The 12,877-nt window shown below is 37.1% G+C and overlaps 1 protein-coding gene across 1 annotated transcript; it reads right to left on the bottom strand.

Moving 5' to 3' along the window:
* Window positions 1–46: 46 nt before the first annotated feature.
* Window positions 47–11,938, bottom strand: MPC1 (mitochondrial pyruvate carrier 1). Its single transcript, XM_039343553.1, has 5 exons — window positions 11,760–11,938; window positions 7,731–7,734; window positions 6,587–6,683; window positions 1,336–1,468; window positions 47–1,196 (listed from the first exon to the last, which is right to left on the bottom strand). Exons 1-5 carry the CDS (start codon window positions 11,828–11,830, stop codon window positions 1,178–1,180), a joined length of 324 nt encoding a protein of 107 aa, XP_039199487.1. The 5' UTR covers window positions 11,831–11,938; the 3' UTR covers window positions 47–1,177.
* Window positions 11,939–12,877: the final 939 nt, after the last annotated feature.

Here is a 12,877-nt window from a genome sequence, read left to right as displayed (position 1 = left end):
TACCTTAAAAAGTACCATTTTCTAAATTGACACCATTAAAACTATAAATTGTTTCAAAGTGGTTTATTGCCATTAGAACATTTATGTTGTAATTTCTCCCCATAGGGAAGGTTTACTGCCCCAAAGTTGTTGAAGTAAAACATTATAAGACAATCTATATATAGTGCATTACAATTGTTGATAAAAATCACAACAAAAAGGTCAAATTAAACTAATAATCTTTCAAAAGTATTCATTCTTATTTTTTTATGTTAATAATATGGCATCTGCGGATGAATGCAAAAATAGAATCATACTATTTTATTTGTTATAAATAAGAGTTCAATTGGACTCTTAAGAGAGATGCTATCTACACCGCAATAGGATGTGGTACAGTAACTACTTTGCTCACAGGTACGTGTGCTTATAAAACATCCTGGCACTGAATGTATCATTTGCAGAATGCTTACATACAAAGGTAAGATGATATATTTTACCAAATCATGTAAATTAAGCTGTGTCAATTTTGTATTCTAATGTAATGAATCAGGACAGAGTTTGTTGGAATCCACTCATAAATTAATTGGCACCTCACTGCCTTTTTTATTTCTTCGTAAAAATAATTTTAAGTATAAGTGTCAAATATAAAATTTAGCAGTTGTAATATATTTAAACTATTAGCCTCACAAAAGTTAATTGAGGAATCAATTTTCAATTGCTTATATGGAGAACTGATAACCAATCTTGACTTTGTAAGTGTTAACAAATGATGCTTTTGAATATTTTACTTTGCTCCAATGCTCTTAGAGGCAGAATCACAATTTCAATGCATTTGTACATCTGACTGCAAAATAACCAACATTCAGTTTCAAAAATCACATTTTATTAATCATGCCTTTTCTTGTTTTTCTTAAATTAGCAGGGTTTTTTATTTCAGAAAAGTTGGTACATATTTGAGTAATTTTGTAAATATTAAAAAATTATTTTAAGGCAGGAAAGTAATCTAATTTTTGAACAGCTGTGCAGTACTTTGTATAAGGGAAGCTTAAAAAGTTAACAAATGATACTGAATGCTAGTATGAATATTTCCATGATGGTGGTGATGCAAAAAAACAAAAAGAGATGATGACAAAGTCCTTCCTTGCTTGTATTCTGTGAAGAGCAGCACCTTTTAAATTTTTCTCCATGAATGAAATATTCAATTATTTTTTTTCAGACTGTCAGGAGGAATAAAAATGGAAGGAAAAGAAAAGGATTAATTCACTGACATAGATGTTAGAGCCCAAAGCATGTAAGAAATCTAAAAATATTTGAAAGTTTTAGTTAATGTAAAAGAAATAATTACAGTATACTCACTTATATTTGATCAACCTTCCTCCTTGAATAAGTTGTGCAACTTCATTAGTGAAGTGACAAGCAAACAACAACCAGTTCCTGGGTTGCACCTTATATGCAAACCTCATAAAAGTCAAAGAATAGCAGCAAAGTGCTGTAAAAAGAAAATTAATGTTCAATGACTTCATATTCTTAGATTTAGAACATTCACTTTTAGTTCTGCAAGTACAGTACTGTGTTATTGCATAGCCAAAGAATCTCATTTTACGTATATTTTACTATCTTACAAACATCATTATTAATAAAACTTAAAATAATAACAGGTGTTATCTCAGAGGACTATTTTATAAATGAAGCCACCCTGGCACCCAAAAAAATATGAAAGGCTCACAATGGGCCTCCTTGATGTACAAATGTAACCTCCACATTTTAAGAGGTAAAGAACTGGGTAATGGGAAAAAAAAATCTCTTAGTGGACAAATAAGCTGGATTTAGATCAGAAAGCTCCACAACAGACAACTGTGTTGTTTTACATGGTAACAAGTAATTAACATAAACTGTTCGCTGCTTTCATAGACCTCAGTGTGGTTCTTGATTCTTTAAAGAGAAGCATGCTGTGAAAGAAATTGGTTATCTTAAATCTAGACTCCTGGTTAAGGCTTCTACTCAAACACCCACTTGAAAGTGTGTACAGGGGCAAACAGTTCTGTACCTCACAGTATACCTATCCATAAGATATTAGATAGTGTTGTATTCTAACCCTGATGCTTTTTAACCTCTATGTCAATTATATTAGACACTTGTATGCCAAAAATCCATGATAAAAGTATTAATATTCTTTTATATGTTGACAATGTGGTTGTCATGGAGCATTCTCAAGTAAGTCTGAGAAGACTGTTGTAAAAGCTAAATATCACCAACCAGAAGCCACCTTCTGGTTGGTGATTCAATTATAAGGGATGTAAATTTAGGAAAGGACACAGAAGTTTCAAATGAGGTCAGGTGTCTTCCAGGTGCTACTGCCAGTAGGGACAAGAAATGTATTTGTAAAATAATCAAGAATACCAGCGAGGACTGTGATATGGAGGCTATTGTACATCTTGGCACTAGCGGTTTGTCCCAAAAAGATGTACTCACTGTGCAGAATGACTTCCAGAGCCTGGGGCAGGAACTTAGCAGAATAGGCTGTAGGCTTATTTTTTCAGAGGTCTTACCAGTGTATAAGGACCAAATAGAAAAGGCCAGCGTATAGCACAATTCAATATGTGGCTAAAGGAGTGGAGTAAAGGGGAAGGCTTTGAATATATATATTAGCCACGATGTCAGCAGCTGGTCCAATGAAGAAATGTACAAAAGAGATGGTTTGCATCCATCAAAGAAAGAGACTGAGTTACTTGGCTATAAATTCACAGATTTTCTGGAGGAATATTCAAACTAAACAGCGGGGACAGTGAGTTAATTGATACAGAACATCCCTATCCCCGGCAATTTAAAAATTATAGGGCTATCAGTGCATGTAACATAGATGTGCGTGTGTGGACAAGAATTTCAACCTTGCTGTCAAGCAAAATCAAGCTCTTAGTAGTGAGTGCCACACAAAGTGCACTAACCAAATAGGTGGTAAGACATTAGGGGAACTCAGGCACCACACAGGTTATGTAGGAAGTAAACACAGGGTCGGTCATAAAGGACTCAAATGTCTATACACAAATGCACAGAATGTGAACAGCAAACAGGGTGAACTAGAAATTCAGGTTAATGAGGGCAGATATGATATTGTTGCCATAACGGAAACATGGTGGGACGAAACCCACCAATGGAACATACAGCTAGAGGGATTTAAATTATTTAAAAGAAACAGACCAAATAAAAGAGGAGGTGGAGTTGCTCTCTATATAAGAAATAACTTCATCTCTACAGAAATAGAGCACAACAATGATGAAAACTGTCCTGAATGCATATGGGTCAATATAAAAGGGGGAAAAAACAACATTGCCATAGGTGTATGCTATGGGCCACCCGACCAAACAGAGGAAATAGATGAACTTTTTGCTAGTCAGCTAACTAAGGTATGTAGGAAGCACATCACAATAGTAATGGGGACTTTAACTACCCTGATATCAACTGGGAAACAAACTCTGCACCAAGTGGAAGATCAAACAGATTCCTGACAAATCTAGCAGACAACTTTGTCTCTCAAAAAGTAGAGAAGGGAACTAGGGGATTAGCCATTTTGGATCTACTCCTCACTAACAGACATGAAATGATAGAAGGTGTTGAAGCCATAGGAACCTTGGGAGGAAGTGATCATGCAATATTGGAATTCAACATTATGGAAGCACAAGCAATAGAACACAGTCCAACTAGAGTCTTGGACTTCAAGAGAGCTAATTTCAATAAACTTAGAGAGGGTTTGGGAAGGATTCCATGGATGAGAATCCTCCAAGGGAAAACAACTCAAAAGGCTTGGGAAATTTTGAAAAGTGAGATAGTAACGGCCCAGTCTAGTACAATACCAACAAAGAGGAAAAATAACAGCTCTCAAAAGAAACCAGCATGGCTGCATAAAGAACTCTCTGATCAATTGAAAGATAAAAAGGACAAGTATAGAAAGTGGAAAGAGGGACACATAACTAAGTCAGAATATCAGCAAATAGACCGAGCCTACAAAGACGAAGTGAGGAAAGCTAAGGCTCAAAATGAACTAAGGCTTGCAACCAAAGTCAAAAATAACAACAACAAAAAAAGGTTCTTTCAACATGTAAAAACAAGAAAAGAAGTGAAGGAAACGATTGGTGCATTAGTGGGTGAAAGTGGCAAGAAGGTGACAAGCAACAGGGAGAAAGCAGAACTATTTAACTCATTTTTCGCATCTGTCTTTACACAAAGGGAAAAAACAGACCAGAGGAGAAAGCAGAACTATTTAACTCATTTTTCGCATCTGTCTTTACACAAAGGGAAAAAACAGACCAACCTATCAAAGATAGTGCCATAAAAAACAAAATAGAGATACAAGTTAAGATAGACAAGAAAATGGTAAATGAACACCTGTCCAACCTAGACAAGTTCAAATCACCAGGAACAGATGGATTACACCCCAAGGTTCTTAAGGAACTGGCAGATGTGATCTCAGAACCACTGAACTATATTTTTCAAAGATCCTGGAGCACTGGGGAACTACCAGAGGACTGGAAAAGAGCTGATGTAGTTCCCATCTTCAAAAAAGGAAAGGAAAAAAAAATGGATCCAGGAAATTACAGACATATCAGCCTGACCTCAATATCTGGGAAGATTCTGGAAAAGATAATCAAACAACGAATCAGTGAACACCTACAGGCAAACAAGTCATTACTAAAAGCTAACACAGGTTTGCCAAAAACAGATCATGCCAGACAAATCTTACTGCATTCTTTGACCAAGTGACAAAATTAGTGGATCAGAGGAATGCTGTGGATATAATTTACTTGGACTTCAGTAAGGCATTTGACAAAGTAGACCACAACCTATTACTTGAGAAGATAGAAAAATGTGGGTTAGACAGCATCACCACCAGATGGATCCGTAGCTGGCTGACCGGCTGTATTCAGCATGTGGTCCTCAATAGAACCGCATCTACATGGAGGGAAGTGTGTAGTGGGGTGCCCCAGGCTCTGTTCTGGGCCCAATGCTCTTCAACATCTTCATCAACGATCTGGACGAGGGGATAGATGGGGAACTCATCAAATTTGCAGATGACACCAAGCTAGCAGGAATAGCCAACATCCAGAAGACAGGCTTAAGATACAGAAAGACCTGGACAGACTTGAACACTGGGCGCTATCTAACAAAATGAAACTCACTGGTGAAAAAAGTAAAGGTCTACATTTAGGCAAGAAAAACCAAATGTACAGGTATAGTATAGACTAGAGGGTACCTTGCTCAATAGTAGTAACTGTGAGAGGGATCTTGGAGTCCTAGTGGACAATCACTTAAATATGAGCCAGCAGTGTGCTGCAGCTGCCAAAAAAGCCAACTCAGTGTTGGGCTGCATTAACAGAGAGATAGAATCAAGATCACGTGAAGTATTAATACCACTCTTCAATGCCTTGGTAAGGCCACACTTGGAATACTGCATCCAGTTTTGGTCACCACGATGTAAAAAAGATGTTGAGACTCTAGAAAGAGTACAGAGAAGAGCAACAAAGATGATTAGGGGACTGGAGGCTAAAGCATATAAGGAACGGTTGCTGGAATTGGGTCTGTCTAGTTTAATGAAGAGAAGGACGAGGGGGGACATGATAGCAGTGTTCCAATATCTCAGGGATTGCCACAAAGAAGAAGGAGTCAAGTTATTCTCCAAGGCACCTGAAGGCAGGACAAGGAGCAATGGGTGGAAACTAACCAAAGAGAGAAACAACCTAGAACTAAGGAGAAACTTCCTGACAGTTAGAAAAATTAACCAGTGGAACAACCTGCCTCTAGAAGCGGTAAATGCGCCAACACTGGAGGTTTTTAAGAAGAAACTGGATAGCCATTTGTCTGAAATGGTATAGGGTTTCCTGCCTGAGCAGGGGGTTGGACTAGATGACCTCCAAAGTCCCTTCTAACTTTGTCATCATCATCATCTACTGTGATCTTAATTCTCTAAATATCAATAAAACCAAGGCAAAGTAAACAGGGAGTCCGAGATGTTAGTACCCAAATAGACATGAAGTTCTTGGCAAAAATAGATCTTTAAATTGGTTGGCTAAGAATAAGAATACTTTCAAAACAAAACAAAAAAAATACCTTTAAATGAGTTTGAAGCAATTCCTAAGAACCTATTCTAGAGCAAATTTTGAACTGTTGGATTCCATGGCCAAATATGGGCACTGCTATCATTGGCCATATCATGAGAGGATATGTATGTGCAGGGCCCAAGCTAATAAAAATATTGCTCACATTTTTTTTGATTGTCAACTTGAATATGTTTTGAGTTTAGATATTTGAAATCCTTACTTGAAAGAACAGCCCATTGGGATCTAAATTGCAAATTATGGTATTTCTTCCTGGTCTCTAATGTATGCATTGTTAGCAGAAATGCTAAATTTATAGCCAACGCAATTTAGCTAAGAATTTATTAGTATTATATTTTCTTTTTATCTATTTTATCCTGGAAACAAATCTTGTATTTTACCTTTATTTTCTTTGATAAGACTAATCAATCAATAAACACTGCAAATTCTGCACCTCTAAGTATTTGTTAGCAATTTAAAAACTACTGTTTAAAACTGAAGTTAATTTCACCACTTGCCAAATGTCATTCGGCCACTTATGATTTCTGGTGATTTCTTCATATCACTGAATGCAGCAATGGGAAGTCCCCAGTTGGCAACAGGTCCCCAGAAGTGCTATAATAAAGGCACACAATAAGAAAAGGAATTTTACCTTTTGTCAGTTCAAAAATATTTTAAATCAGATTTAAAAAAAAAACAGAACTAGATAATTGTTGCCTCTGATCAATGCAGTCCCATTTGGAAGCAGGGGATAAGGACACATGTTTAATCTAAAACACATATATAATATCACTGCTACAGCCCTTGCAATTCCAAAGAAACGCACAAGTACCAAACATCCCATAAACCATTATACCAGAAGAGAACTGGAAAGCCTTCATGGCATTACTACCTTCTTCTCCACTGGCTAAGTAGCCAAGAGTAAACATGGTTTGGCTACCATAGCCTCAGTGTCTAGGAGATGTTCTTTGTTGTCAAGTGTTGAAGTTCAATTCTGTAATGGAGACATTTGCTTTCCTATAACTTTTTTTCTAGCTGTTTTTCTTGGAGGACTAGGTATTCAAAATGTTCAACGGAGTATCCTGGAATCTTGGAATAGTGTTATTATGTAAATAAATGGCATAAATACACATGTGCTCCTGTAATATGACTGATTGGCTATAGGTATAACTCTGAATTCCCTTGTTTGATTAGAACTACATTTAACCTCCTGACAGAAAGTGGGTCAATTTAGCATTTGTGTTCTAATATACTAACTTCTCTTGATCCAGGAAAGCAGGTACAAACATGTACAGACTAACCTGAAGGAACTTTACTGAATACATTTTTACAGGTTTATAATCTACATAATAGCAAATTACTTTGTCATCAATTAGACTAATGAGTTAATTATATTCACTATCACTTTTAAATGAGGTACTATGAAAGGAGTAATCATATAGAATTTTCTCTTTTTTTTCCACAAAAAAATGGCTGGGGAAGACTTCTGTCAAAAATTTAAGTTTTATCTGGTCACTTTCTACGATATCTATTAATTGGAAATAATTCTGTTGTACTATAAACGAAAGGAATTTATTCTGGGGAAAGCTACATTTGAACTTAAAGAATACTATGACTGGCACAATTACAGGTGGTTGAAAGGAAGCAAAAATAATACCTTACCGTACTGTTTGATGTGCAGTCATAATGGTTCATCATTTAACAGGAGATGTGAAAGAGAAAAAAAAGGCAATAGCTTCCATGAAATAGAATTCCATATATAAATATTTGTTTTTATTTGTATGTATCTAGACTACTTTATTACTAAAACAATTAAAAGTAGAGTACAATTCATTTAAAACTGTTAACAATGACAAAATTATACCATGTTAACTCTAAAACAAAGGACAACAGTAGATCCGACTGACATCACCAGTTTTAGGCAAATGTCTATATAAACGTAAGAGATTTTTACCATCCAGATCTGTGTACCTCTGATAAATATACTTCTTTAAGGATATTTTCACTAATCTTAATTGGCAGATAAGTACATACGAAAGTGCTGTTATATATCCAGGTCCTAAGCTGTAGGGCCTATATATCAGAGTTATAGTACATAATTGTAACTAAACTGACTTAGTAGGTTGAGTGGATGCTGAAAGAAAAAGCATAGAAATTTTAGATGATACTTCTCTGAACTTATTTTTTAAATTAATTTCTAAATCCACCAATCACATAATACAAATTATGTTCTCTGTATCTCTAGATTACTAAAATAATTTAACTAAAATAAATAAGAGTGAGAACTACAGAAATATTAAATACTTTTAATTTACCAACATTCCATAATGTTGATATAATTTAGAAATATAGTACCAGTATCTGTGCCTTTATTGTCTTTAAAAATGGTTAACACTCACACATATTTGATTTACCAATTAAAAATGATTATTCATCTCTGCTTTTCAATATTATGAATTTTGGGGCCTGGTAGGATGGGGATATTGCATGCATACTATTTATATTGCATGATATAAATATAGTGGGTCCCATAAATGTGTGAAAATCATTAGCCAGGACCTTGAACAAAAGTCCATTAGTTGTGCCCTGAAAAAAAATAAAAGAAAAATTGGGAAAAATGTAACCTGCAAATTGATGACACGGATCATACGATACCAGTGCTGAAAGAATTATATTGGCAAAACAACTTGTACAAGTAATGTTAAAAAAAGTAAATAATCAAAGATTCCCATGTTATGTTTATGCAATAGATGTCTAGTATTAACTGCTAAAAGTGTCCTGTTATGGTTTATATAGGTTTCACTTTTCTACAATACTAATATATGCTCCAAATCGCTTCTAAAGGTTAATGGATTCTTTGCAAAGGCTCTTAATAAGTTCTGAGGATTGCACCTAGATACAAAAGCCATGGAAATTTGGCAGGGCTCCCTTGCTGAAGCTGGAATACTTTCCTACCTATACAAGATACTGTCGGATTCCATCCTTAAACTATTATCAATGTACTAGAATAAAGTGTCACACAGATTTTAACCTTCATATGTAATAAAGTAAATTTGTAACTTGTTTTTTTAATATTTTAAGATGTATCAAAACATAAAACTCTCATATGTAGAACAAAAGTTGAAATAAAAATTCTGTTACATAATACTGGCAGTATTTTAATAACAGAATATTTTTTAAATGGCACTTATGCATAATTATCCACATGGACATCAACATTTTCCTTCAAAATCTTACCTATACATGCTTGAAATATATTTATATCACAGCTAATAGAGCAAAATTTTAATATGGAATTTTTTTAGCTATAATGTATTGCCATTTCAATTACATATATTTCTCTCACAATAAACAAAGCAACATCAATATGCAGCTTTTAAAACTGTAAGTTTATTTTAGTTAAGAACATATGGTGCTCTATGTTAAGTGCCTTTCTTTTTCAAAACAATAATTTAGTGGTCATGCAAGTATTGCAAGGTTTCTTCACTTTAGATTTGCTCAATCTCCTAATGAACATCTCAAAGTCTGAGACAGATCCACCAGGAACATTCTTAGACTGATGCAATACTATTCCTATTTACCTTTGAGAAAGTGCCACTGACCTAAATGTTGTTTAGTTTACACTTATTGCAAAATGTAATTATCAGTTACTTTATTGCACCTGCATATTACACTTGATCTTAGATTGAAAGCTTATCCTAATGCTGTTGCAAGGTTTAATATAACGTATTTGCACTACTGCTCCTTCATTTAATATAACCATCATCTAAGAAAAACTTTGAAAGGAATTTCACATGCTTACTAATTTCATGAAATGGATATTGCTTGTTAATGACTTTTAACAGAAATGTGACAAATTAAAATGGCTTTCCAAAAATCTTAATTCCCCTTCACAATCAAAAAGTGACACCCTCATTATTTGACAGGGATTATATGTCACTGTCATGGCCTATTATTTGAGAGGCACTTGAAAGATTTGGTGTTTGTAAATTAATAATTTGGTATTATTTAGCATTCTGCCTATTTAGAAAGCTTATTTTTAATTCCTGAAATAACATCAAGGGCAAGTTGCACGTTTCCTGTTAGTAATTAACTTATGTTTCTTCAAGTTAGCAATAATTTATATATGACTTTTCAACAAACCCAGTATTAGATAGATGGTTAACTTTCTGTACATAAGCAAAAGTATTCATACAGTGAATCTACTCCACGATAATACCTATAATTCTGAAATAAAAATAATTATATTTTTTCAGTAAGGCATGTTATTTTTGTGGATAAAAATCAATTGGTATGGAAAACAAAAACAGATTTACGTAAATGTCTTATTCTCAAAATAGAAGCTGTCAGGTCCTGAAAAATATATAAATAGTAACAGATGAATAACAACAAATCCCAACATAACACAGTGCAAGTTTATTCAGAAGCATATCCCAGCTTTTAACAAAATATTTAATCCAAACAATTATACAGCCTTAATACAGCATTTAGCAGATGCATCTGGCATCACCTTGCCATCCTTCTATCAAATTACTGAAAAGAGCAGGAGTCTTGTCCTTCAAACAGTTCCTACATTCCCTCAATCTCATCATCAAAACAATTTTCATGTATTACTGGAGAGAGACATTCTTTTCACCTAAACTGTTAGCTTTGCTTTTCTATTTTAGAAATCCCTTGAGAGCATTTCCCAATTGGAAAGCATTAATAAGCACATTTTAAAAAGGACAACCTATGCACCAAGGTGCTGGCTTGTGCTCCTGGCTTTTCATATAAGAGGGCAGGTCAATTATTTCAACGAGAAGGTCTTGCGTGTGCTGAATCCAAATTTTGCTTCCTGAGAATTACAATTATAATAATCCCTTTTGGCTTATCTCACTGTTACCAGCTTGAGCACCCCTAATTCTCTGCAAGAGGAGCTATGTAGCTTGCCATTATTGTTCAGTCATTAAGTCATGTCCGACTCTCTGCGATCCCATGGTCCACAGCACACCAGGCTCCCTTGTCCTCCACTGTCTCCAGGAGTCTGCCCAAAATCACGTTCATCATCATCAAGTTGGAAGGGACCTTGGACACCATCTAACCAATCTCACCCTCTGCCATCCCCTTCTCCTATTGCCTTCCATCTTTCCCAACATCAGGGTCTTTTCCAAAGTCATTGCGAGCACCCAAATACGGGACCCTCAAGCCCTTTCCCCACTTGTGCGTATCTGGGACACAAACATGCCCTCCCGGGATCTTTCTTCTGCTATGTCCTTGCCTTCATTTTCATCCCAGTCCATGCCGGAGACCGATTTCATTTTTTACAGGACTTCTATGGCCGCCTACACAGCCACACAGCGACTCCAGGAGGCTCACACTAGTCTTTTAAGAGGTCATCGGGGTTTCCGGCAGCTTCAAGGCAGGCACGGAATTAACACTTCAATTCAACAGGTATTGGATCGGAAGCCTAGCTCGGGGGGGGGGGGGGCAGCTGACCTTGACCGTTTCAAAACGCCCCGCCAAGGTCGGCTGAAATAAATCCCAGGGCTAGAGCGTTAGATGGTAAAGCCGGGGGAGCGCTGCACCCGAAACACCCCAGAGGGTCTTCCAGCTTCGGGGCACGGACGACAAGGCCCCGCAAAGGAGGCGGAGGAGGAAGCGGTGCAGAGCAGCAAACCGAGCCAAAAGTGAACGAACCGTCATCTCCCTTACCTCATGAGATAATCCCTGAACTCCTTGCTGCGCACATAGTCCGCGGCTTTGCGGGCCAGGGCCGCCGCCATGGCGAACGGCCAGAGAAGGCAGCCGGAGCTCTCACGGGCACCGCAGATGTGGCTCACAATGACAACCTTCTCCGCGGCCGGGACCGAGCCTCCTTTTCACGACCGGGCCGGGCCCTGCCTTACGATAGCGCCCGCGTTTCCATAGCAACCCCATCGTTGCTAGGCGCCGGTTCTTCCTTCTCCCTCCCCCCCCTTCAATTGACTTGTTCAAGGGCCGGGAAGGAAAGAGGCTTGCCGTAAAGCACGGACCACGCCGGTTCTTAAGCCGCGTTTCTGTTGGTTGCAGGCAGGGATCGGATGGGTTCTTATTGGTCGGTTGCGATAGCCTGACGTATCGCTACATGAGGGACTCTCCGTCGCCTTCAGTTTGCCGGTCAAGGGCAACATGAGTGGTTAGGAACGGGAGGCGGAGCTAAGCCCGTTTCTTCCTCGGCCATTGGTGGCTGAGTTCCGGGGTGCCAGTAGTGGAACGCAGCGCTTTCTTCATTCAGGTTTCGCTATGAAATAATTAAACTCCGTGTTATGTTTGGTGCACGACGAGGCAGCAGGTGAACAATCAACTCTTTATTGCAGATTTAAACAGAAGCCTGGTTAACTACCGCTCCAGCTTTATTTATACATTCAGCAATAGGCGGCAGCCAATAGAATTCAAGTATCTTTGCTGCTTAAACATATTATAATGAATCTTGCAGACAGCAAGTCTGGCACTTACTGACAGTTTTTTCAACAATTCCAAGTAATTACACTCCAATTCTTCAAATGGAGCTTTCGGCGTCGTGTTGTATTTTGAGAAGCGTGGTTCACCTTCTGCAGTGCTCTTGGATGACACCGAACACTTGCTGGTCAAACCCGGAGTCCTTTTTACTTAGTTTGCTTTAGCCTTTCTTCCTAGGAAAACTACTTCAAACTTAAGACCATCTGAGTTGCCGTTTCTTCATCTTTTGAAAGATTATATTTTCCACGTGACCAAAACTAAAGATATCATTTCAAAAGCAGAGGCATCATACAGTAATTCTTACAGTAACTATTTGATATTCCGTTTGTTTC

The sequence above is a fragment of the Crotalus tigris genome, unplaced genomic scaffold (genome assembly GCF_016545835.1).
Source record: "Crotalus tigris isolate CLP2741 ecotype Arizona unplaced genomic scaffold, ASM1654583v1 scf7180000017863.408763, whole genome shotgun sequence".
NCBI classification, from domain to species: Eukaryota; Metazoa; Chordata; class Lepidosauria; order Squamata; family Viperidae; genus Crotalus; species Crotalus tigris.
Note: the sequence above shows the minus strand (reverse complement) of the source record. Positions and strands in the feature narration are given on the sequence as shown.

Bases quoted from the DNA above. Each gene is read 5' to 3' on its own strand.
- MPC1 (XM_039343553.1), bottom strand. From the start codon at position 11,830: ATGGCGGCGGCCCTGGCCCGCAAAGCCGCGGACTATGTGCGCAGCAAG. The intron at 1,469-6,586 runs GCAAGTGGTGAA...TTCTTTTTACAG, and splicing joins AAGTGGCCGAATGACATTTG to CACTTTGCTGCTATTCTTTG.